The sequence below is a fragment of the Callionymus lyra genome, chromosome 19 (genome assembly GCF_982586985.1).
Source record: "Callionymus lyra chromosome 19, fCalLyr1.hap1.1, whole genome shotgun sequence".
Classification (NCBI taxonomy): Eukaryota; Metazoa; Chordata; class Actinopteri; order Syngnathiformes; family Callionymidae; genus Callionymus; species Callionymus lyra.
In genome coordinates, this window is record NC_141836.1 from 21,082,556 (window position 1) to 21,108,704 (window position 26,149).

Sequence of the window (26,149 nt, forward strand, 5' to 3'; positions counted from 1 at the left end):
TCATTCATGACAACAAAACTTTTCTTTACAGTTCTGGTGCCTCAACATGATAATGTCCATTATTAAACACCAATAAAACACTCACAGCAGACAGAAAAAAAAGTATTTTAATCGGAGGCACTTCTCAAGTGTAGTAAAAACAGTAGTAACGGCTGTTATAACAGAGGAAATAAAAGAAAACTAGAATATTTGGTCCAGAACTTTAACAGCAGGGGAAATAAAAGAGCTCAGAGAGACTTTATCGACCAGGCACCGACTCTCTGGTCTCACATACAAACAACTAAAACTATATATTTTTTAAGAGCAGAAATCCATCTGTTAAATCCTCGGACTGCAGCAGAAAGAGTCGACGTGGGTGAAGGATTCGCTTCAGCTCCTGACGCAGCTTTCTGCTTCTGCTGGACTGAATCCGTTGAGGCTTTCCTGCAGTGGGGTAAGAGGGTAAACACCAGAGAAGAATGAGACGTCTGTGTCCAGGTGAAACACAAGAGTATGCATTTTGTTAAACACTTTTCCTCAACTGTGCAGTGACTTTTACAGAACGTTTCCACGCTGACCTGACTCTGTTGCAGCTCAGCGCCCTCTGAGATCAGCATGCTGGGCGCGGCGTGAGTCTGCGGCGTGTGGGTGTGGGAGGGGTTACCCACACTGAACATGCGAGGCCGCTTGACCTGGTCTTGACTGGATTTCGGACTGAAGCTGTTCCTCCTCACGAAAGGGGACACCTGGTTGGACAGGAGATTCTTCTGCACAAAGACATGAAGTCACCGGACAAGCAGCGAGTACCTGTCACTCGTCTTCTGAGCTAAAAACATGGATGGGGAAAAACAGGAAGTGGTTGTCGTGGGCGTCAAACCACAGAGTCTGAAAGCCTCCGTTCTTCCCTCGGACTGGGGAGTATTTATAGAACTTTTTTGTGTTTATGCAGTTTTTTTTTTAGTAATTTATAAGTTTGTCATCTGCCTGTATATCATCGAGGTGACCTCGTCATCGTGGTCTCACTGACTCCCACTGATAAAAACATGAACTTGCCGTTTCAATGTGGCTCTGTTTAATGTGTGGAGGTCAGCCAGAGTGAGACTCTTTGATGTAGATGCACTGTGTTTATCCAGTTCCAGAGTCATTTCCTCTACATTCAGTTGCTACTTTGACTGATACATTTTTGACAATTATTGGTCTGATTCTATTCAAATGTTGCTATTAAAGATCTTTTTTCCTACAGTATGTTTTCCAGAGGTAACACTTCTTTCTGAAATCAAAATGTTAAACATGTATTAAATATGACTTTCATGGTCTCAAGATGGTCAGAGTAGAATAGATGCACAAAGTCATAGGACATGTAGAAAGTGTTTGTGATTTCGTTATTTAGAATATTGACTCTTAATACAATTTAAAAGTTATTTTTTAAAGAGTATTTTGATTTATTGTGTCAAGAATTCAAGTGAATATTGAGATCAAATAAGTCTTTTTATATCACATTTTTTTTTTAAGTTTAATGAAGGTTTATAAATATATTATTTTCTCCTCTCTTGGCTCAACATCCCTAAATACAGTCATGGCTTATCATGTGGAAACGTAATAACCCGAGACTGGGAGGAGGAGGACACTCACAAAGGGTCTGTCTCTGTGCGTGTTGACGGCGTCCACCTTCAGGTCAAACACGTCCACTTTACAACCTGTGAGGAGAGTCGAGTGTTTGACACAAGCGTCTTAAGAATTCCACGCGAGCGAAAGCATCGAGACTCACCATAAGCTACAGGGGTCAGTTTCAGGACCTTGTGCAGCGGACACTTCAAGTAGGGCAGATTCTCTGTGCGGAGAGAGCAGATGACGGATCAACACCTCCGCATTCAGAACAAAACACCAGGCGTGTGTCACTCAGACATAACCACAGTAAGACACCACACCCGGCTGTGACGACGACTTTCCTCACAACCCACCCAACAATGACTTAAGGCGCAAACACTTGCCTCACTCTGCCTCACAAACAGGTTTATTTAAGCTTTAATAGACATCAGATTTATCCTTCATCCCGCCGCTTGAATGGTATACAAGACAGACGACTTTTTCCGATCCCAGACTCTCACCAGAAGATGTTTACTGTCCATAGAGTGATGAGACTTTACACTACACACTCAAGAAAAAACATCCATAAGTTAGAAAGTCAACCAATAGGCCGCATTCTTTGTCATAAGGTCTGTCAATCAAGTCTCAACTAATGAAATGTTGTGATTTATCCAAATGTGTCATTTAATGCAAGTCATCAGAGTAAAATTAAAGATCTAAAGCTGACTTTTTCATCACTGCGTTGAATAGTGAAAAAGGGAATATTATAATATCTGCCGTTATTACCCCTGTTTTTAAATCCGGTCACTCAACTTCTCTGCATAACTACTGCCCAATAAGCATTCTTCTGGCCATTTCCAAAATCGAAGAAAAAAAGGCACAGCAGATTTTCAATCACTTAAACAGCAGCCCCCCCCCTCTCCATTTCCTGTGTTGGTACATGGTTGCAGGAGTACTGTTTACACTCTACAGCTAAAGGTATCAAAAACTTTAGGCATGTATCTCACTAAAACAAATGGAGTATCACCTGACCCAGACATACATGTTGATGGGGAAAAAATACAAATCGTCAGAATATAAATATCTTGGGATAATAATAGATTCAGAGCTTTTATTTAAAGCCCATTTTGGCAAATTGTGTAAAGATTTGTGCAATTCGAAAATGTATTTTAAATTGGGACAGTATTCACACATTTGCAGACCTCAAACTGACCGATAAAAAACTGCATCATTTTGATCCAGAAACTCTGGCAGAGTTCATTAGCCAAAGGAACAGCCATGAGTCTGTCACTCGATTAATAAGTGTTTGCATATGGATTTGCATTATAATATTACTATCTTTTTGGCCCTTTAACCATGTGTTTTATGAAATTGCACTGTCCCCTTTTAAATAGACTTATACAAATATTATAATAATAATAATAATAATAAATAAATAAAGTCAGGTAATGACAACTTGTACAACGTTAATAGTGTTGTGTAATATTGGCTCATGTGGTTGTGCAAGGTAGATCAACATATACTGTACATATACATAATTCTCAATAGATTCATAAATAAATATACATTTTGGATTTTGTAGTATCTAGATCATTTTTGATTTGATCAACTTCCAAGTAGCTCAGTAGTGACTTTACAATTACAATCACAATTAAAACAAAAATCTTGTTATAAAAACAACCGGGACCTTGACAGTATTACTAAATAAAGGTTCAACAGTCATAATCGTCGTGTGTAATCAAGTCACATCCGGAACATTTTGATCTGTTGCCTCAATCAGAGCAGCTTTGAAAAGTAAACATTTGATGTTGACATCATCTGTGCTTCTGTCGGATTAGTTGATAGCTGAAGACTTGATACAAGAACAACATTCGGTTTAGAACTGTAAATCAAAAGAGAGTTCATAAACTGGCTGGAAGTGAGTTATAAGATAAAATTAATCAACCTGTGCTCTTGTCCAGGAAGTAGGCGAGCAGGCAGCGCATCACAGCTTGATGGCAAATCACCAGCACGTTCCCCTGTCGCTCCAGCTCCATGATGACGGGCTCCAGCCTCTGCACCAGGTCCTGGTAGGACTACAAAGAGGACAGAACTATATCAGCACCTACACGCAAACAACACATTGACTTAATAAAACATTCATATACCCATACATTTTATATAAAAATAAAATGGTGGTTAATTGTCTTCCGTCACCAAATATTTTTGTACGATTGTGAATGGCTTTTCTTTCACCTTTTTCTTCAATATTTTTTTATTGGAAAACGACAAATTAGATCACAGTGTACATCACAAAACTTTCTTAAACTTTTTCCTTTTTTTTACATTGCAAAGAAAACAAAAACAAAATAAATTAAAAAACAAAACAATAATAATACAAAAATAGAAGGAAAACAAAAGGGCAATAGAAGAAATCAAACAACACACCCACCCCCATATCCTGGCATTCATAACGTAACCTCTAGACAAGTTAGAATAATGAGTAATACTCCTAACCACTCTCAGTCAGGCAAAACTTGCAAAGCTTTAAAATATGACAGACATGGTTTCCAAGTAACTTTGAATTTCTGTGTTGAGCCTCTCATTGAATATTTAATGTTTTCAAGTTTGAGAAAAGATACGTCTCTCAGCCACATTGAAGTTTTCGCTGGTTTTGGAGATTTCCAAAGCAACAGCAATCGTCATCATGCAATCAAAGAAGTTTATTTCACAACCATTTTCTGGGAAGAACTCAGATTAGTGTCTTCTGACGGGGTTCCGAAAAACTGCTATAAGTGGGCATGGCTGAATCGTAATTCCCAAAACAGTAGATATACAGTTAAAGTAGCCAGACCAGAATGTGTACAATTTTGAACAAAGAAAGAACATATGCCCCAAATGACAATCGGATTTCAAACACCTGTCACATTTATCAGCTGCTTCCGGGTATATTTGTGAAAGTCTAAATTTAGAGTAATGAATTCTGTAGATTACTTTGAAATGGATTAGTGACAGTCGAACACAACATGAAACGGAACCGATTTCACAAACAACTTTATCCCACCAAGTCTTGCCAAGCTGCATATTCAAGTCTTTTTCCCAGGCAGTTTTAAGTTTATTGTTGGATTGATTACAGAGATTTAAAATTCGATCATAAACCTCTGACACGATTCCCCCTCTATTTGTTTTGAAAGTCATAAAATCATCACTGAGCTGCTGACACGTCTTTGAAGGAAAATTAGTGAAGTTATGTGAAATGAAGTTCCTGATTTGAAAATACCTGAAATAGATGCTAGCTGGTAGTCCGTATTTCAAAGACAGGTTGGTAAAGTTTTCTAATTGGCCATCTGTTTACAAATCCAGGAAATGATGTAGAACTTTGTTGTGCCACATAGAAAAAGCTGAGTCCTGGGTTGAAGGAAGAAAGAAGTGATTTTGATATATTGGACCTAATGGGATAAACCCAAACAATTAGTGTGTTTTATGAATTGATACCAGACCTTAAGTGTGTTCAAGATAACAGGGTTTTTAAGATATAATGACAATTTGATTGGAATGGAAGCAAATATTAATGCTGGCAGAGAAGAGGCAGGTGAACATGATAAGCTTCCTAATTAACACCATTGTGTAGTGGGATTATATAGCAAAGAACGAATTTAGTGAATACGGCATGCCCAATAATAAAATTGAAAATTCGGTAAAGAAAGTCCACCACAGAATGTTTTTCTTTGGAGAAGTGACTTGCGTGTCCTTGGGTTTTTCCCAGACAAAATAAAGCCATTTATAATGTTGTCCATTGAATTGAAAAAATATTTTGTCAAAAACAATGGCAGAGTTTGAAATAGAAATTGAGGTAAAATGTTCATTTTAACATTATTAATCCTTCCTATTAGGGAAAGTGGGAGATTGTTCCGTCTTTGAAAGTTGGATTTAATTTTACGTAGCAATGGCGATATGTTTGCATCGAAAAGACCTGTACTACTTGTGCTAATCATGAAAGGTAAATCTACTTGCTGAACATTCAGACTGGCTTTATTTATGGGGTAACACACACACTCTTTTAAATATTTACTTTATATCCTGAGAAAGAGCCAAAGTTGTTTAAATTAGACAAATTATCAGGAATACTTGTCAGAGGATCTGTTATGTATGGTAATAAGTCGTCTACTTTTACCTTTTTTAACGGCTTAAAGACCACACAGCATTCAGTTTGGTTATCATTATCACATTATTATATTCAATACTTAAAAAGTGATACATTCTTGTTCGGCTGCAGTGCGAGACATGTTCTGTACTCGAACGTGAAATATCAGGGATAATTAATGTTAGCGTCCAAAGTGTTTTTTTTTTCATCAAACATCAGACATGTTCCACAATCTAAAGTGCTACTTTTTCGTACTTAACAAATGTAAACTGTTACCTCTCCGCCAGGATAGCGGTAGTGATACTTGTCGTTGTCCCTCATGGCGAACTCATCTGGGTACTGCTCCTCGATGGCCTCGTAGGTCATCTCCTCACACACTCCCTGGAGACACATGAAGAGATGAGAAGACAGCTGTAATCAAACCATGGACTGGCAAGATGACCTACCGCGTCTATTTCATTGAGGATCTTCCACTGCTCGTAAGGAACGCCGAGCTCCTCTGCAGTCTGAATGGTGCGTCTCAGCTGGCTGGTCCAAACCTTCAGGTCTGACAGATGATGCTCCTGTACGAACCCCTTCAGCGCTGCAGCAAACTGAGATAGAAAAAAAATGATGTAAGCAATCTTTTTAAAGTAAAGTCTAGCATGAATCCAGAATTAACTATAGATAGCTTTAATGTATTAGTCCCACAGTATTAAGTTAGTCAGTCAGACTACTTTTAAAATTGTCAAGTTCAAAAGATCTACCTTCTTCAAATTTGCTCAACTGAGTAAGAACATACTTTACTCAGATGACTAGCACTGAATGATGTGAATGGACTGATAACCAGTCATGATGGAAGGATGTGTGGATTTAATCATCTTCATAGGAATGTTGACTTACATAAATAACTAGAGTCAGTCAGTAAGGAGGATATTTCCTCATAAGAAGATACTTTTCCTGACACTTGCTTGACAGGAATTCAAGCCCTTTTCCTTTGTTCATCAAAATCAACAAAGAATTCAGACGAGTTCATCCCTTTGCATGCCCCATTTCAATATGTCAATCATATTCAAATGAAGCACAAGACCTAAATTTGTCCTTTCTGTAATCATGAAAAAACAAAAACAAATGAAAACATGAATTCAAACTAACAGTCTATATTTGTTAATTTTAAACATGTCTGATATGAATCACACTATTGTAAATTAGTTCAGATATTGGAGTAAATGTTTATATTTTACACACAAGCTTATTAACAAGAATACTGAATTTACAGAGGCGACTGGTGGATTATTTAAATTTTAAAACATCTTTAGATGAAGTTTAACGAGAATAAAACTGTTAATCAGTATCTTCACATCTTCACTGTTTAACGTATTTGGGTTTGAATGTATTCTTATTATATTCGTGAGATAAAGGTTATTTACAAATAGTCATCATGTGATGTTGTATTAACACAAGTGTGTTTTTAGGATTTATCCTCGATCACATGATCATGAGGAAAACCAGCAATTGTGGTGCTTTCATTGAACCTGCAGCTTTACTTTGACGTAACTGCCGTGATGTTTCTGTGACTCTCGTAGAGAAGAACCTGAAGCGATCAAACGCGCATTATTTTGTTCGAGATATATTATTTAAAAAAAACAAGCTAATTGTTCGATATCGTTTTTCTGAATTACGTAATATGTCGCACGTTTCAGCTCTTTTTATTCTCGATTCATATTAACTTGCCGTGCGTACACTGGAAGAGGCGGGAGCTCAGATTGGCTTCTGTGCATGTCAATCAAATTGTCAACCAATCGGCGCAATGACCATTTGATTGACATGCACAGCAGCCAATCTGAGCTCTCTTTACTATTTTCTTGTATCATATTTTATTAAATCACGCGATCTACTCGCAACAGCTTGTATTGCCCACCCCTGATCCAGGGGGAGTATACATGCTCTTTGTGGGTCTAATATTTAGAGTTTTGGCCCAGCTTTCTTCTGGAGCCCTTCTAGTCGGTTGGCACTGTCAGCAAGGAACGATGAAATCCAGTCGTAAAAGTCACCTTGGATACCAAAGGAGGCTTTCTTAATATCCAAGACAATAACTTCTCTGTGAACGTCAAGAGCATTGTTCCACCACTGGGTAATATACGAAAGCATTGTTTATCAAGCTTTCACTTTAAGAACACAACTTGATTTGGAGCTTGTTAATGTTTTTATGTCATCAGGGACAATACAATAGAGACATGCTAGAATGAACAGCGCTGGTGACAACACAAATATAAACTAAGTCAATTGTTTGTACTTCAAAGAGTGTAAAACATTTTTATTTTCTAATATCAAAACATGTTTGATTGATATAGAATCAACAAAGCAGTTGGATTGGGGACACTATGTTTTTTTTAATCTACAATGGTTGTGTACTTTTTAATGTAACTTAAATTTTTTGACAGAAATTAAATAGTTGCTATTTGATATTTTCAAATCTCTCTTTTGAGTGACAGGTAACATTCAATATTGACATAGACATTTGTGAAAGATATCAATAGACTGATATTAAAAAAAAACAGAGACCAAGCCCTACAGTCCCACTGGTTTCTCTTAACTTTAAATATTTTGAAACTAAAGTTCTGAACAAGTGACCTTAGTGAATTATTAATTTTAATTGATTGTCATTTCTACTTGCTAACAGTTAAACATGGTTCTTGGGAGTGTTATGTTAGTGTATGTTCACCACAGACCTGTTTTCCTTTGTCTGACAGCTCGGCGTCCCCTCCGATGCGTCCCTCCACATTGTGGTGGCTCTCACCGTGTCGACAGAGGTAGATGGAGTGCGAGTGCACGTGGATGTTCATCAGGTAGTAAACGATTTTACTCTGGATGTAGTCTTGGACCCTGTTGACGAGGAAGCGTCTTCCGACATTGATGACCTGGATGAAGGACAAGTTCCTGGAAGTCAAAGCAAAAGGAGACGATGAATCTAATCACCAAATGTTGAAGAATATCTCTCCCCTGTTGTAGCCTAAACATTTCAAACACAGATAATCTCTAGGTTGAGTCTTCAAGGTTAAGATAGTGGTGATACAGTTGGTAAGAAAAGCAAAACAAGCTGCTTTATAAAAGTTTCAGTGGTTAAGTCTGAAGCAACAACCTCAGCAAATGAGGTCTCTTGGGTACACCCTGGTGGACGAGTTGAGAAACTGCATTCATATACACTGCGGCTCAAAACTGGTGTTTACAAGTTTTCGTTAATAATCACTCTACATTCCTCCGCCTCTAATCTAATGTAATTCCAAATGCGACCCCGGATTACTACTAAAAGATTTTGGCCCCTTGTGTGACTAAGTTTTACACCCCTGCTCTACCGGGTAATCAGGAAAGTTTGAGCTAAATGTCAGAAGTCTGGCCTGTTTCTTTATATTGATGATTTTACATCATCTCAGAAGCCAGGAAGTAATGAGCTAATATACTTGGCTAGAAGGGGAGGTTTGAAACCTGTCTCACATGTCATGCTCATCTGGATCCAAAGGCTGGTAGGTGACTTTATAACACTCTATTCTCTTCAGAAAGTCCTCCATGACACTTTCTCGGTCTCTCTCGGGGTAGTCAGGACTCGACACCTTCACGTCCTGCAAGAGATATTTTATTTAGACTCTTGAAAGTATTGTTACGCAGTCAAATTAGAAGTTGGTTTTGTTACCAGGATGTTTGTAGCGATGACGTCTGGATCGTCGCAAATTGATTCCACAAAAAACACCTTTAAAGGAAGTAATAAAGTAAAGTGAAATGAAACGAGGATTAAAAACAGCGACAGTTTACCTTGTACGAATGTTCCTTTGCAAAATCAAGGATGAGCTCTCGTCTTTCTCTCGTGGTGTTAGTGGCATCAAAAACCTGAAAAATATACAAAACATACAGAAAGTGAATAAAAGCCATGTTTTTAAAAAATGAAACTACAAGAGTCAAAAATGACTCCTCAGGCGAATTAATATTCAGCTCAGTTAGTGTGAATATGCAGGTTTGACCTCATCCAGAAAAACACCTGGAGGAAGGAGAACCAAACAAGGACAAGCCGGGCTCAGACAAGAGAAACCTGCCTCGAGTCTCTGTTGTGAATCAGCCATAGACGACCCACCATCGCTTAAGTCCAGACCAAGCACCAGGGGGGCTGCCATGAGAAGGGCAACAACAATCTGACGCTTCTTGATTGAAACACGGATAATCTCCGCGATCGAGTCCAACGCTTACCGTTTATAAGTACAAATGCTTCTCGTTCAGAGAGAAGAGGCAAGAAGATCAATCAACCAGAAGAGATCACAAAACCCTTAACTGGGCACCTCACTCTCCACCATGGCCACAAGAACACATTTTGGTGAGTGTAGATCAGGAGGTGAGAAGAAGGCGTGGTCATATGGCGAGGGAAAATTCAGGCACTTTACAAGGGACTCTGGGAGCGGCAATATAAAAGTACACAAGACCGAGTAGAGAACTCCAGTTTGGCGAGGCCCATCATGAAGAAACTCAAGAACTTCTACATCATAAGCCTACATTTGTCTTGAGAGCTTCTGCTGACCAGCTAAATTAACTACTTGTTCAATGTAGTATTTAGAAATTATCAGACACTTAACAGTTTCACCTTGTGTTTTCAATTGACTTAGGAGATTTTGTCTATTATAAAAGCTCTTTTTAAAAAGTTTTATATTAAAAAACAAAAAAAAAGTTTTTTTTACATTGAATAATATGGTATAACCAAGCATTGATGAGGCCTGCATGAAATCTGACAGGCATCCAGGAAGAAAAAAAAGCAGAGTCACCCACTACTACTACTAAAAAAAAAAATGTATTTCCTACACACCTTGACAAGGAATGTGACAGAAACCAAACAATCCTTTTTCAACAGTTTTGTTTACCGATAAGCCATCGGTATCATCATCCGTTGCCAAGATATTTGCAGAAATGCACTCTGGATCTTTTCAAAGTTTTTCCACAAAAGCCATTAAAAATATCCAATATAATCAACTAAAAGTAAAATCGCAGAAATAACTCACTGTAGCTATTTTGTATTTCCAAATAAGCCAAAAAAGAAACGAGAGTTAAGAAAGTTTAGGTGGATTCTTGGTCTTACAATTGCTTTAAGTGTTGAAATTGTGGAAATCATCTTTTTTTAATATGTATTAAGTATACATTACTTAAAAGAATCTGTTCTTTTTAGAGTTATAGGCAAAAATGTTTTGTTTTTGTAATGTAGCGACTGGAGCTCAGTTGTCTTCATCTTCGTCCAAAAAGACACTTAAAAACATCCATATACCTCCATGGTGCTCATCTATAACGTTCATCTTGTATTAAAGCCTCTACGCGAAAATAATTGATCAGAAAAAACTTAAACAAGTCTATATTTTAAGCTTGTTTTAAGGGGATGATACCAGGCCATCAGCCTAAATCTCTTAGGTTGACGCTTCAATACAAGATGGAAGTTACAGACGAGCAGAATGGAGGTATTTGGGTGTTTCACCTTTTCGGACAAAGATGAAGACGAAGAAAACTGAGCATAAGGGTCAGTAGAAAATTAGTGAAGTTTGAATATTGGGTGAACTATCACTTTAAAGCTTTGATTATTCTTGTAACAATGTTTTGTACTGTATATTTACATGTTTGTTTTTCTCTTTTCTTATATAAATCACTATGTGGCTGTGAGTCAAGTGTTATATGAACATTAATATACATCATAGTAATTGTATCATCATTTAAAAAATGCAGAATACAAAATAAAAGGATATTAAAAACGAAATGATTAAATATCTAACTTAACCTAATTTATAATAATGTACATGTTTGTAACATGCTTATTTGTGCAGGCTTTTCCCTGATTTTCTGGGACTGTGTTTGCCTTGTCTTAGCTTTTTAAAGCATATATTTTAGCTGTATATTGTTTTTGTTTGTTAAAGTGCTTTGTGACCTTGGTCTAGAAAGGTGCATACAAAGTATGTGTATCAACAGCAGTTTGGCCAATTTACTTTAAAATAGTAATTAAGTAACAGTGTCTTCTTTCAAAGGTAACTCAGTTATTTTCAGTTACTCGTTACCTTCAAAGTAACTACTAGGGAAAATATTTGTTTTGTGAGAAACAATTTTGTCTCAACAGGCAGATAAAACATAAAAGTTAGCTTTTTTTAAAAAACTTTCCTTTTGATGACATGAACCTATTAAATAAAAGCAATACAATTAAACATTACTGTATTGAAAAAACACAATAAAAAATAACAACATTTATAGTGTACTCACAGCAATTTGACCTCCTTCGTCGTCCAGGTAGACCTTCACATCCTGCAGTGCCACCAGTGCACACTGTCTACAAGAGGTGGAGAATGAATTTATTGTACTCAAAGAATATTCTGTTTATGTTTAATTTTTAAACAAAGAGACTAAAAGTGGGTCAACACTCAGGGAGCCAGCTGCTTTTAGACAGAAACACACCAAAGCAAAGGCTGCAAAAACATTCCTGGGATGGTTGATCACTAAATTCATACTCACTTCCTGATCTTCATGGCTTCTTCATTGTCATGTCTGAAGAAGTCATACGACTTGTACGACTTGACGGCTTCTCTTCTATAGACGCCAAGGTTAAACACTGCAGAAGAGCAGATCCACTGTGAAGTTAAGGTTTTGTCTGCTGAACAGGCTTCTCTGCATTCTGCTCACATACAGGATATTGTTGACATCAACAGACAAACCTTTGATTATCTTTCCCTTCAGCACAGATATAACCTTGACAACATTTTTTAAACTAAATATCGTTTGAATGAACTGAACCATAAATACAAACCTAACCTTAGAAAAGAGAAGCACAACAGTTCCTTCAATAAATCAAATGATAAGGATTGTAAAAATGAAGTGTTTTAAGTTATTTTAATCTTCATTTTTGGAAAATATGCTGCATGCAAACACCTATCATAGAGCTGGACCACGTTAAAAGAATGTTTCAATCTAAGAAAAAAAATCCCAAATGAAATTAAAGCACGGTTCAAACTCATAATTTTATGTTGTCCATGAACAGCTAAAAACTATTTCCTGTCAAAAATGTGGCAATTAAATGAGTGAATAAATAGAAATTTAGCTCAACCATTTACAGTTTTGCCTTTGTGTGAATCTTTTGAGCTAAGAAGCACCTCAGAGAAATAGTGGTGGATAAGGAGCAAAGTATGACAAGCTCCATAATGTCAACCCTTGGGCTAAGCCTTGGTGGTGATGGAAAAGTAAACAAGTTGCCGTGTCCTCTCAATTTCTCTTAAGTAAAAGGGAGAGCAGCAGGTTTTCACAGTAGCCTAGTTTAGAAAAATAAAGGCTATAAATACATGTAAAAAACTTCATTTGAAAACTGGCCTAGAAAGGTCAAAGTCCCTTTGTTAATGGTTATAGTGTGGTTGAAGTGTGGGCACACAGACAGAATAAATCAAATCTAGCAACAATCTCGATTGAAAACAGAAACAAATAATGGATATCGTCTCTGTATTTTGGAGGTGACTGCAAAAAGTATTGACTTCTTCATCACCTGAACTTGCTTCTTCCTCCAAAATAAACCACAAATCCAGGGTTCGAATTTCACCGCGGCAACCACGGCACTTTCCGTGACCGTCCTTCACACTTGCCGTAATGCCCTGAAAAATATACCCGTGTTTACGGCAACAACTTGCTGTGACCGCCCTTGGCTTTTAATTTGTTGATAAATACTGATAGCGTAATTGTTTTGTCGAATGAACATAATAAAATCGTTATTTTACATTTTCAACATATCTAACGGTAAAAGGTAAACAACATGGGCGCATCCATTTTGGAAGCTTGTGTCAAAGGTTAACTGACAACAGAAACAGCCGAGCAGTTCCGAGTGATACACTCGTTACGTCAGCGTCTCGAAGGAGGTCAGGTGTCCGGTGAATTTTGGTCAGGCAGCAAACTTTAAAAATGCTGAGCAAGGGAAGGGTGAAAAAAAGGAGACGAGCAATAACAGGCTCGTTGGAAAAAATGTAGCAAAATACATAACTTTTTTAGGTATGTTTATTTCATTGTTTAAATGAAGTGCTAAAAGTATTTAGTAGTTAGTTTTTCCATTGAAACTCTGCAGTTCCTGAAATCTCATTTTACTTTTACATATAATCCAGTCATTTATTATCATGTTCTTGTAGTTGTAATTACTTACAATAATTACTAAAACACGTATGCCACGTGCTTATTTATTCAAAGCCTTTTATTTAAGTTTGTGAATATTTGTTATAATACATATTTGTTATAAATTAATAATTACTAGCAGTAGAAGCACAAGATGTAAATGCATAGCTGATATACTAAAATTACTTTTTGTCAAACCCGAGTGCATTATTTAAAAATGTTATTGCATTATTTTTTGTAAGTAAAATAGATGAACATATAAATATAAGTTTTCATTTTACTTTCTTGTTGTTTTCAATAGGTGTTAACAAGATTATGATATATACTGTATATATATTTATACACACATTTGCTTTGGTGGCCCTACCTTGAAAGAAATGTTTGCCTTGGTGCCCTAACATTTATGCTCTTCTTTAAGGCAACACTCACCTAAACCTTAAGAAGTTTAAATTCTAAGCCTGCAAATCGCTTACATTTTTACCGATATCTTCACAATTTCTTCAACTCAGCCATGCTTGTGTCACATTGATCGTTTCATGGTGTGAAAAATCTTTTTTTGTTGGTTTTTTATGTTCGTTATCTATTTGAAATTTGGATCATTATATGTAGGCAATATACTGTACATGTTTGAACCCTCTATTGTGTGAACATGGTTTGCACTGACCCCGAGTTGGAACGCCAATCCAGTTGAGGTAGCGCGTCAGCTTCTTGGACATGTATGTTTTTCCTCTTGCAGGCAACCCGATCATCACTATCACAGTCGGAGAGTTGGTCATGTAGGAGGCCCAGGCTAGAGTGTGAACACATAACAAGATTAGCACACGACACAAGCAGAAAGGATTAAAGATTTAGTGAGTTTTTTAATGCAGTTTTGTGGTTTAAAGATTTTCAGGTGGCAAGGTCAGAGAGCTGAGACAGGTTAGCCATGCCTGCACATTGAGTCCAGTTTTTTTTTTGCTGTGAGTTTTAGTAAGAATTTAACAGACTTACAACACTAGCTTAATGTTTAATTTTTACCTCAGCAATCGTGCATTTGTGGTTTGTTACTTAGTTAACAGTACTTGTCATAAACAATCATATTGAGATGAAGTAGATTTTCTGTTGGGAAATATATGCAAGACAAAGCAGGTGCAATAAAGTAACTTCACACAAACACTTACAGCACTTCTTCTCATTTACTCGAAGGTCCATCCTTTTGGCTTCAGGGGGGCCGTCAGACACGGGGGGAGGTTTGTGCAGTTTTGCAGCCATAGTGATGGTGCTGCGTGACTCAGGATGATGGACTGAACTCTGCTGGATCTTGTTAAGAAGCCAGCATCTCTGTGGGGATGACAAAAAAAAAGTACAATTGTGCGATAGTGTACGACAGAGACATCTTATCAAATAAGAATTCCAAAGCATGTTTGTCCACATCCAGGAAGAAGGGACGACTTTGCTGTTTCATTCTTGCTCATAAGTGACCTTTGTTAAAAATAGACAACAATATGCATCCACACAAGGAAGTGTAGCTTTATGTATTGATTCCTAGTGAACAGGCAATAAAGCCATGACTCTAGAACACTTAGAGAGAGAAGCTTAATTCACATTTGTATTGAGATCAAACGTCTCAGTTGTATTATTATAACCAGAGACGTGGATGGATGGACGGCTCATGTTGTGACGTAGAAGACAGACGTCGCCCGCCAAGTTCATCATTTTTTAGCTCATTAATCGTGTCAGAAAACCAAAATTTACCGCAAGCCGAAACTTCATAAACTTACCAAAAGTAATGTGGATAGAGTGGAAGAATACGCGTCGATTCTTCGTTGAAACGTCTCCAGCAGACACCTTCCTCCTCACCAGTGACGTAGCTCCTCCCCTCACAGCTCGCCGACACCGGAAGCACCACGAGGAGCGCTCGCCGCAGTTTCCGGAAAGGTCACAAAATAAAAGAGGATTGAAGAACTCTTTGACGCAAGGTAAGGGTTGTTTTTAAAACGTTATATATTCTGTTCCACATTCGTCACGTATATGCATCAGGTGATTATGAAAGACGATAGAAGTAATGGGAAGAAATCTTTAAAACACAAGATTTTGTAATGGCTAAAACGCCACCTGGCACCTAATTATCGTCCAATCAGCAATGAGGACTAAGGGCGGCCCAATCAGCGTCGACTCTTTAGTTCTTGGCCAATCAGCGAGATGCTTTACGCATCTTACTAAAAATGCGTTTCCGGGTTTAAAAATCAACATCCTGATACTTAGTTTGTTAATTTAATAAATTAATTGTGAATAAAATTAAACAATTGCAAGTATATCTATTAATAATTCATTGCTGTTTTCACTTTATTTATCTTCTTTACATATTGCCATTTTTATTAATAGCGTTTTGTGTTTATTCCTGTGATCACAGCACCAGGCATCATTAAAACAGCTATTTCTCAGTTATTATCTTATAAAGTACAAATAAAGTATACAAATGGAAACACAAGCAGTCTCTTAGGATCCGTTTGAACCTGCAGTGCAGACCCAGCGTACACCACTTGTTCCTCGAACCACGTTATCGTTTATGGATCACTATGGAGACAATTTTAACGAATATATTAAATTAAACGTTACATTTAGTTTATCTACCTCATCTACTAGGCTGATTGCAAAATAAAATCAAAGTGGCAATGACTTCAATCGGACAGCAGGTGGCACTAGTGTTCTGGAACTCGCTTCCTAATCTTGCACTGCAGCTTTCAAGAAACAAATCCTCCAAAACGTTTTTGGATCCAGATGTTAGTCCAGAACACCACCAAAACGGTTCCGTTGAAAGTACATTCTTATTAGTAATTCCCATTATTCAGCAAATGCACAAGATCACGTGACCTTCTTGGCAGTTGTAATTCATTGACCACAAGAAAAATACAAGCGCTGACTCCAGATTTTTTTTCTTGACACTACCTTTTAATCTATTCCTCATTAAGGAACAACAGTTGAGGTAACTTGTATGATCATATGTAGAGGAAAATAACATACATGCAAAACTGTCTGGCATTCCCCTTTAGTTCTATAGTTTATTTCGTACAGAAAATATGCCAAATGTGTCATTCACAACTCTTCATTGAAAGAAGCCTCCGGAGTCTAACTAGTACACAGTAACATGAGATCTGTTCATCTGTAAGACATGTGCTTGTTTTGGTAGATGTTTATCCTTTACACACCTACAGGAACTACAAGGTTTTTTGCTCAGAGTTCTGTTTTGAGAGGACTGATGCTAAAAGTGGGGGTGCAGCTAAGGGGGGAGGAAGCACAAGACGATGGGCTTATGACTTAAAGCGTTACTGTGCGACATTGACTGCTACCCTAAATAACTTCTGCTCATAAAGATGTTAACCAATGACAATATTGCCTCGTCCACATGGTGGTTGAAGAGCACATCCACAAAATCAATATCCAGAGTTGCATCATCCATTTTGTAGCCCTTTAAAAACACAGGAAGTACAAGTAAACAAAGTGAGGATCCCTGATCACCCTTCAGTAAAACTCCAAGAACAGGATTCTGATTTGAACAATGTGTCACAGTAATAAACGCTCAGAAACACGGCGTACCCTGAAAGCCTCACTCAGACTTCTCTCTCTTGCAGGGCCAATATAATAGATAAAAAAATGGTTTGTATTTACATATAGGAAGGCCATGCTCTCAGACAGTGACAGTAGAAAAAAATGCATGTAATATCAGCCGAGCAGCTTATATTACAAAACATTATGAATGATTGCAATAGAAGACGCGTCAAGAATAATGGACAGAACATGTAGCAAAGGGGTGTTTAATGACTTCTTTGGACAATGAAATGCACATGTCCATTACCGGTGAACTTAAATTAAAAAACTGGTTGTGGAAACATTCCAACATCATTTGCCACTATGAAAACTGAGAAGAAAATGTATTGAGTGCAGCACACAGATTGACCAACAGGGGGAGAGCCAGCTCTTAATGAAATGGAACAGAAAAACAAGTTTGCCTGCATGAGTATCTGCTCGGCTCCACTCATGTACAGTTGGCACTGGCTTCATTTGAGAAACATTTCAGTCTCACTCTGAGGTGATACTGAAAAAAAAAGAAGTCAGCTGAGCAAACATACACAACTGAAACCATGAGCAGAATAAACAAAATATACTTTAATAGGCTTTAACATTGAAATGTTGCTGTGTTGGCACAACAAGAAAACTGCCGCAAGCACCAATATTTATTAAAACTACATTATTCAAGACCCCATTTTAAATGAGTAAACGAACATGATTGAACTATAAAGAAGAAGAAAAAATGTACCACAGTTCTTCACCCTCGAGCAGGTGGAAATTCAAGCTCAAAAAGTGAAGAAAAGAAATCAAGCCTGTGCGCAGCAGCCATGTGGGTTTGTCTGTTGGGATCCTTCCAATCCACAAATGACTCTTTCAGCCTTTTGTTTGAAATAAATAATTCTGGTGGTAGTGGTTTTACTGCTGAGCTGTCGAACCTGAGATACAAATTCGTCATTCAAGCCAAGAAATGTCTTCAACAGAAGTAACGACTGAACTACCCGTTACAGAACAAACTGATGTTATTGCTATGTTCCTGCCAGCGGAATCAAACCCTCACCCTGTGCGCAAATCATTGCTTGAAACAGGAATGGCTCATCGAGTGGTCAACGTCTTGGTCCCCGACCTCACAGGCGGATGGTGGGATGAGACAAATGTGGTCAAACTTGATCTGAGGTGAATGGAAAGTGCAGTGATCAAGTTGAGCGTGATCGGCAAAATGCAATCGGATTCATACATTCCTCTGAGGCTCAAGGGCTGCACATATTCTAGCAAACCTTCGGTGCAGAGAAGAAAAAAAAAGAGTTTAAGACTAATAATGGACGCTCACAGACACGGTTAAGTGTCTTTGTGAAAGAGGAAATGAGTGAGAGGTGGAGTGAATGATTGCATCGAGTGCTAATATGTCATGACAGTACTCAATCTATAAAAAACTACCTTGGTACAGAACACTGACCTCTTTCTAACAAATAATCTGGTATACAACAATTTACAAAATTAACATAGTCATAGTGTGATATTCATCTTATAGATTTATATATATGCTACTGCCTTCCTCTGGTTCTCTTGTCCAAACACCTTAAGAATCCTTCCACGGTGGTGTGAACACGCCACGCAGAGTGAGTGGCAGCCGAATATAAATAGAGAACAGGAAGACTCTGTGGACAGTGAGCACACCTGCATGTGTATCCTGAGTGTATGTGGATGCTAGCTCCGCTCACCAACCAGCAGCCACAACTTACGTGACGAGCAGAGAGAGTAAACTTCTGGGATACCTTGACTCTGGGGGGGCGAGGAGAACATCCTAGTCCAAGACACTAACACATTGAAGAGTCTTGTTATATTTAAGCAAGTAATTATATATCACAATTAAATTAAATATCTATCAAGGTTATGTCTGTCCGATGGCAGCGGGCGTCTGCGCCGCTCGGAGGATTCAGCGTCTCTGTGGCAACGTCTCCGAGTGTCTGAACACGAGCGGTCATCAGTGGGGTCGTGCTCTCAAAGGCGCGTTTGGGCCTCTGGAACGTAGATTTCAATACTGTCAGCGCTTTCCGTGGCGGAGTTCTGCCGCACAGACGCGGCGCGCTTTGCTGCCATCAAGCGCTTTCTGGCCTCCTGCCTTTGCTTGTCCACGGCAGAGTCCACGCTCCTGTCCTTCCCCGCCGACAGCCGCGGCTTCGATGGCTTCTTTGGCACAGACGATGGAGGCTGCTTGTTTTCATCCTGTGGAGGTTGAAAATATGATTATACTGACACAAATATTTGTATCTGAAACTGGTAGTTTTGAAACATTGTCAAAAACATGCATAGAGAATGGAAAAAACTTTTTCTTTCAAAATAAAAACATGTTTCCATAATAAAAATGATTTTGGAATTATATTGTGAGCAAGTACATCAAGCATGTCTTAATTCCTACAAATATTAAAATAGAGTTTTATTAGAGCAAACAAAACAGATATGAAGCTTAATAATTTTTGTCCATTTCAGTCCAAGTTCCCTCTGACAGTCCAGTGTTCTCCTATCATCACCTTCTTCTCAGGAAGCTGCCAGTTGTTTGCTTTTAGCTGGTAGAGCTCGTCGAATTTCAAGCTGATGTCTTCTATTGACAGTTGTAGCAGATCCCAGAAGCCTGCCAGGTCCTGTGCCGTCGGTCGAGGGTTAGCGTCTGCGTTCTATAATTGAGAAACAATTCAAGTTAAGTGCTATAGTATAGCTAGGAGAAGGCGATAGGAGATAACGAGATAAGTTCATTCAGAAATGTTTGTTGTTTCAGACCAAAAACCATCTTATATATTACTATATTACTTGCAGAGTGTTCAAAGATGAAACTTACCAAATTCTCATTACAGAGTCCTCTGAACTGCTCAAACTTTTTGGAAATGAGGAGCTGAGCACTGCCGACTGCACTGCGAATTGTTCCCAATACTGTAACGCAGAGAAGATTATGAGACGTGGAATACAAACAAACTGTTGGAGAACAGTTTAAACTGTGGCTAAAACGTGTCGTGTGTCGTTTGTTTGACTAGAAAATATCGTTTTGGGAGATTAACTGGGGCTGACGAAGATTCTATTACTGTTGTCAAGCAATGGAATATTTATTTGATCAAATATGACAGCAATGCATCTACTTAAGTCATTCTCATGGAGATAACAAAATCACTCTCCATTCAGAAATTTCTATCCTAATATTCGCATGTAAATGAGGACTCATGAATCACATCTGTGGCGAGCGGAGGGACTGATGGAGCCTCTGAGGCTTGTCTGCTTCTTGTTCATTCATATTTAAGACGCTGCACAGATAGATCTGCCTCAGAGCCCCAGTGCTATTACAGGAAATGAAAGAGATGTGAAATACTGCAACTCCATATAAGCTAAACAAAGTGTGGACCCAGCCTTATGAGCAGCGTTACAGCGAGAACTTTTAGAAGAACAAAGGACAACGTCGAGATGATTGTCGCTCACCTTCTTCTGACAGCTTGTTGTCTTTGGTCTCCAGCTCCATCTGTTGACACCAGCCCTCCATGCGACCCGTTTCAGCCTGCAACAATTTCAAGAACCAGTTTCCATCTCGGAGGCAAGCAGGTGTGACGGGCTGAGCTGCATCTCCGCCACAGTTTCCCGCCTCCAGGCTCGGGTCCGGGGGAGGCAGCGAGGATGGATCTAAAGCCGGGTCCAGGTTCTCCGGGGGTGAACTGGTTACTGTTGGCAGGGAGGACGGCTGCTGCTGGAGAGGCTTCGGGTCCATGGCTTTGTCCTGTCCGTTAGTAACGTTTGTGTTGACTGTTGGCTTAATGCTGCAGTTTGCCGTGTTGTTCCGAGTGGGCGCGGCTTCCTGGGGCTCTAATGGTTCGCTCTCTGTGTTTTGCCTGGAGGCCATGCTGCTGTCCCGGCTCAGACTGCAGAGACAAGCATGCACACCAACGTCAGCGAGGATCACGGTTATCAGATTATTATTATTAGACTTCAGCACACTACAGGAATAAACGTAGACTACACATCTACAGTGAGAGGCACTGGGGAATGAGCGCGTCATTGACTTCAGAGACACTTAGCAGGAGAGCAGAATCTGTCAAACAAATGGGATTACAGAAAATTACAGCGGGCTGGACACACAAAATCTTCCAGCTCTCTGCAGTAAAGGAAAGCGTTCATCTCACTGTACCGGAACACTTTATGCCGACTCCAGGTTAAGCAGACGTGCTTTAGAGTATAACAATACTTATACAGATGGAAAAAAAAGCCTTTAAATCAATTATTAAACGTGCATTAGAACCCTCTAGCTACACCGGATGTTAAGACGCTTAATTTCCGATGGCTTTTTTTGTGCACTTTATTTTTAACAGGCTCATACCATGCTGGTTGTTTGTGATGAGAAGATTTGATCACAGTAGTTGTTCAACTATATATTTTTTAAAATGCCAGCCTGACCAATAAATCAAGTAGAAACGTGGGAAATCTCCATCAAGCTTCTCGCAATTTTTTTCCACAAGGCTTATCCAACTAAAAATCCTATACTTTTCCATGTCAATTTATTAACCAGTTTTCAAACTGTTTTGCTAATAGACAGCCAGATGACACAGATGCTAAAATAACCTCCAAGTAGGAGGTAAATATTTGCATTTATATTTGGAGGGAGATAGTAATGACAGCACGTGTTATTTTGTAAGTTTCTGATAGAAAGATGTGTTTCAAAGCTGCCTCAAATTGGCAGTTTAATTTCACGGTTGAGTGCTCGCTTTAGAAAAACACATTAACTCTCAGGTAGGTCAAATTAATAATGCTTCCTTCAGTAGCAAGCTCACTCTCCTCATTTTCAAATGTATATTAACAAGAAAGACTCAAATAAATTGAGGACAATACATACGGCCTGCCGTTTTCAACTTGAACTCCAATGGACTGAAACTTTAAGGGTACACTCAAGGGTAGTGGCGTTTCTCTGGGTGTTGTTTGAACACAATCCACCTGAGCCGTTGACAAAAGAAGACACAATGTCATTCAAGTAAAAAAATCTTTGTAAGAAGTGATGAACTCACCTGAATGCCGATGGAAGATAACTTTCTTTTGGCAACAGTGGGGGGCTGCTCTAGTGTAAGACCCAAAGCCAGGGTGTCATTTTGGGACTGAGTGGATGAAGAGGTGGTTGTGACAGCAGTGGTGGAAGTGGAAGAAGAGGTGGTGGGGGGTAGGTCCCGAGGTGCAGGGACAGGGGGCAAAGATGCTGCAGCAGGTACTCGAGTCGCAGTAGGGGCAGTGGCCGAGGGCTGAAAAGCCTTAGCCAGGCTGCCTGTGCGTATGCTACACAGACTGTCTGAAGAATTGCTGTGTCCGGATTCACTTCCGTGGTCCTGCTGGTCAAGGTAGGTGTCCTGGGCTGACTCTGTGCTGCTCTGCAGCGTCACTGAGATGAGGGGCTTGGAAGTGGTTCGAGGTGGAACTGGAGGAGGGCCTTTCCTATTGCTGCCTGAAAAGAGAGAAGAAAGAGATGAAGATTACTATGACCTCAAGAACCCTGATGATAAAGACGATAAAAAATGATGGAAGAAAAAACTTAAATAACAGCAACTTTGTTTTCATGGGTCAGATCATGTTCCCCTCTTTAGCTACTTCAGACTTCCTACCATGCAGCTGGGAGATGTGGTCCACTGACATCAGTATGTCTCTGGTGAGCTTCCTCAACATGCTACTACTTGACATTTCCTCACTTCTGAGAACCATCCTTGCTTTGCCTGCTGCTTTCCCTATCCTTTCAGAAAAAAATGGACAATATTTCAGAACATTGTTAAAACTAAGTTGGGCTGAGGTGATAATTCTAATACTTCTGTACTCCTTAAGCATCAGAATCTACTGTTCAATAGCTTATAACACCTTAGTGAATTAAAGATTGATTTACAAAGTAATTTTTCAGTTTGTTTTATCTCCAACAAAATGTTTTGTTTAGCATTTTTAACTTTCACATTCGTATACCTATAAAAGGTAAATACAGGCACAGAAGTAGTCACCCAACTTTTAGAGACACCTTCCACTTCTATATTCTTTGAACAACACCTTGATGAGAAATCATTTTAATCACAACTCGAAAGTAGAAAAGAAAGGAAAATATTAGAAACAAATAATTAATATTCTCTATATGCCCAGCATGCGAAATATTATTCATAAAAATAAATCTTCTGATCTCTGGGTTTACTTTTATTTAGTGCTTTTCAGCGAGGCATGTGGTTTCGTTCTAAAAAGGTCCAAACAGCCTGCAATTGTGAGGCCGACCTACTTCCGTCATCAGTTTGTGACTAACAGCAGCACTAAAGCCCCTCATTACATCCCACCAACATACACAAACACCGCTGTGGAATTCAAACCACGACATTCAGGAGAAGCTCAGACGGGCCACAGAGAATGTTTCCAGACAGTGAAAAAAGCAGTACATATGGGGGAGCAATCAAGCCTACAAATTAGTTGACAGAATTATACAATTTTTAATAGGAAAAGCCCTTTATACCCAAGATGAATTTCCCATATGATGAAGGGCTTTTAATATTTTTATCTCTGAGCAAGAAATATTTCTAACATAATGAGCATCATCCAACTTGAATTAAATATGATAAACTGCCATGCAATGACTTTAAACTAGGGATCGTTGGCTTTTTTGACATTCGTTAAAGGGTAAAAAGCAGGCCCTAGTATAGAATACAACCTTAGAGGTTCATCTACCTGTCATCACCTCTAAGGGACTTATATAAACAAAGCAGGGCGTAATTAATGCTGGCTGGAGGAAGACCATTATTATGTCATAATGCGCTTCTCTCTTGTAACCTCTCGTTTGCAGAGATTTCAGACGGGGGAAAACTTTATAAAGTAATAACTTAAAAACTCATCATTGCAACTTAAAGAGAAAGACTTTAATATTTTAAACATGTGAGTAAGTTAGGAGAGTTGGGTCACGTTTGTTGCCCTTTAAGTATAGTTTCAGCACAAGCCAGTTTTCAGTGGTTTCCATTTACAGTGCAATTTAACACCATGGAGCTAGATGATGTTTACCTCACCCTGGTTTTCACTACACAACTAAGCTCAACACAGGCCCTTAATGGTTTATAGCTGGAAGTTATGACTGTGGGTCATATGTCCAACACCACTTCCGCCATGGACGTGTTCCAGCAATCATGAAGAGGTGGCAACAGAAGTCCCGTCTAAGATTAGCAGCCTTGTTAAAATGAAGCGTGGCACGCTGACAGACTGTGAACTGTCAAAGACTGAAAGATTATCCTGGGACACGTGGCATGGCAAGACCTCTGACCAGTGTTTCAACTCGACATGTAGAACTCACTTAGCACCGCACTGATGATAGGATATCAAGCCGATAAATATACCACTTAGACTTGCACTTAAACACCCACCAATTGTTTCAATCTTTGTTAAATTTACACCACACCCGTATTTGTAAGCTCACTTCAGACTGAAACTAGTCAACGATGATCCAGAAGAGATGACCTCATCGTTGACTTAGAGGAAGTGTGTGTCACAGTAGTGTGTATGACTCACCGTCTATCCATGATAGAATGTAGCGCCCTGACACATTGTGTAACGTATTCGACATACAACAGACAGTACACACCTTGTGTCAACATTTAGGCAGGACAATAAACAGGTTAAAAAAAAGGATATTTATATATAATCATGAAAGTGTTCAAATTTTCAACATCCTTAAATAGAAGACAGCAACACATCAGACATTTTGATGTAAAATAGCAATACAAAGTTATCTATTATAAACTATTGTGAACTAAAAAAACAAACAAAGAGAAGACACAAAGGGCTTTTACTTTGAATAAGATATGCGAGTCTTCTGCCACAACACTTTTCTAACCTCGTAATTTCACTTTTAGGTACTGACCACTGCAGACTGACACACGCACAATTTAGAACAATAACTAATGTTATTATCCACCAACACACCATACATGGTGCTACCAGAAATGACCCGCCCAGCTGCAGGTGTTATAGGTGGTATACTTCACCTTTAGAGTCCAACAAGCAACTACCTGGTGATACTAAATGTGTGAATATATTCACATATTAGTTACTAGACAAACTTATGATATAAAATAAAAAGCAGATTTCTCTGTTAATCTGTCCTGGTTGTTAGATAGAGCTAGCATTAGCCGCCGCCACCGCACAGGGTATTTAACGTTTCAACTAGTGTTAGCCTGGGGCGGTACATAGTGGAGAAATAAATGGGCGAGCTAACAAAGACACGAGTACCGGAACACCGGTTCCTCCGGGTCTCATCCGCACCAGCAGCCACGCAGCTTCCTGGATCTGCATCCCATGACGTGCTCGCCGCTGGAGTGAGGGATTCATCTCTTTCTTCACACACGTTAGCAAAGCTAACCTGCCACACCGTTAGCTTGCGCTAGCTGTCTATTGATACGACCGCGACAGCGCTCGACGATTAATAGTCATTTGTCCTGTAAAATGAAGAGGAAAAAACCTTACTTTGTCAGAGGAGAATGAAATATTCCAATAAACGGGTCGTCGGTGGAGCACAGACAAGATGTAGGGAGCTGCCATACGATACACATCGACGCTGGGAAGAAAAGACGAGGAGGACACGCCCTGGACGCCCGGGATTGGAGTCATGCGCGCGGCGGCAACTCTCCCCGCGCTCTGATTGGACGGCGGCTTCACCGGTGAGGGCGAGATTCATCGCGGAGCGGCGTCATGGGTTAGAACCTCTGCTTGGCATTGACGTCAGGATAGGTGTGTTTGGTTTGGGCTCTGACTCCG

General features: G+C 39.1%; 2 protein-coding genes across 5 annotated transcripts in view; both read right to left on the reverse strand.

The window, feature by feature from the left end:
* Window positions 1–89: 89 nt before the first annotated feature.
* Window positions 90–15,696, reverse strand: pfkfb2a (6-phosphofructo-2-kinase/fructose-2,6-biphosphatase 2a). Its single transcript, XM_087782163.1, has 16 exons — window positions 15,583–15,696; window positions 14,983–15,142; window positions 14,487–14,612; window positions 12,191–12,287; window positions 11,942–12,008; window positions 9,479–9,553; window positions 9,360–9,416; window positions 9,164–9,288; window positions 8,401–8,608; window positions 6,136–6,282; window positions 5,966–6,070; window positions 3,512–3,641; window positions 1,748–1,810; window positions 1,612–1,676; window positions 558–746; window positions 90–423 (listed from the first exon to the last, which is right to left on the reverse strand). Exons 2-16 carry the CDS (start codon window positions 15,071–15,073, stop codon window positions 370–372), a joined length of 1,599 nt encoding a protein of 532 aa, XP_087638289.1. The 5' UTR covers window positions 15,074–15,142; window positions 15,583–15,696; the 3' UTR covers window positions 90–369.
* Window positions 15,697–17,600: 1,904 nt separating this feature from the next.
* Window positions 17,601–26,149, reverse strand: part of dlgap4a (discs, large (Drosophila) homolog-associated protein 4a) — a 79,029-nt gene continuing 70,480 nt past the window's right edge. For all 4 annotated transcript variants that reach the window (XM_087782149.1, XM_087782148.1, XM_087782150.1 and 1 more), the window contains 6 exons: window positions 22,405–22,832; window positions 22,236–22,333; window positions 20,834–21,267; window positions 20,205–20,296; window positions 19,900–20,043; window positions 17,601–19,594 (listed from right to left, as the gene is read on the reverse strand). In XM_087782149.1, the coding sequence (XP_087638275.1) occupies window positions 19,370–19,594; window positions 19,900–20,043; window positions 20,205–20,296; window positions 20,834–21,267; window positions 22,236–22,333; window positions 22,405–22,832 (1,421 nt within the window). In that variant the 3' untranslated portion in view covers window positions 17,601–19,369. The remainder of the gene's footprint in view (window positions 19,595–19,899; window positions 20,044–20,204; window positions 20,297–20,833; window positions 21,268–22,235; window positions 22,334–22,404; window positions 22,833–26,149) is intronic.

Excerpts from the sequence above, each read along its gene's own strand:
- pfkfb2a (XM_087782163.1), bottom strand. The coding sequence starts at position 15,073 with ATGGCTGCAAAACTGCACAAACCTCCCCCCGTGTCTGACGGCCCCCCT. Across the intron at positions 12,009-12,190 it reads GAAGCCATGAAGATCAGGAA|ACAGTGTGCACTGGTGGCAC; the intron begins GTGAGTATGAAT and ends CACCTCTTGTAG. Across the intron at positions 6,283-8,400 it reads TGTCAGACAAAGGAAAACAG|TTTGCTGCAGCGCTGAAGGG; the intron begins GTCTGTGGTGAA and ends TTTCTATCTCAG.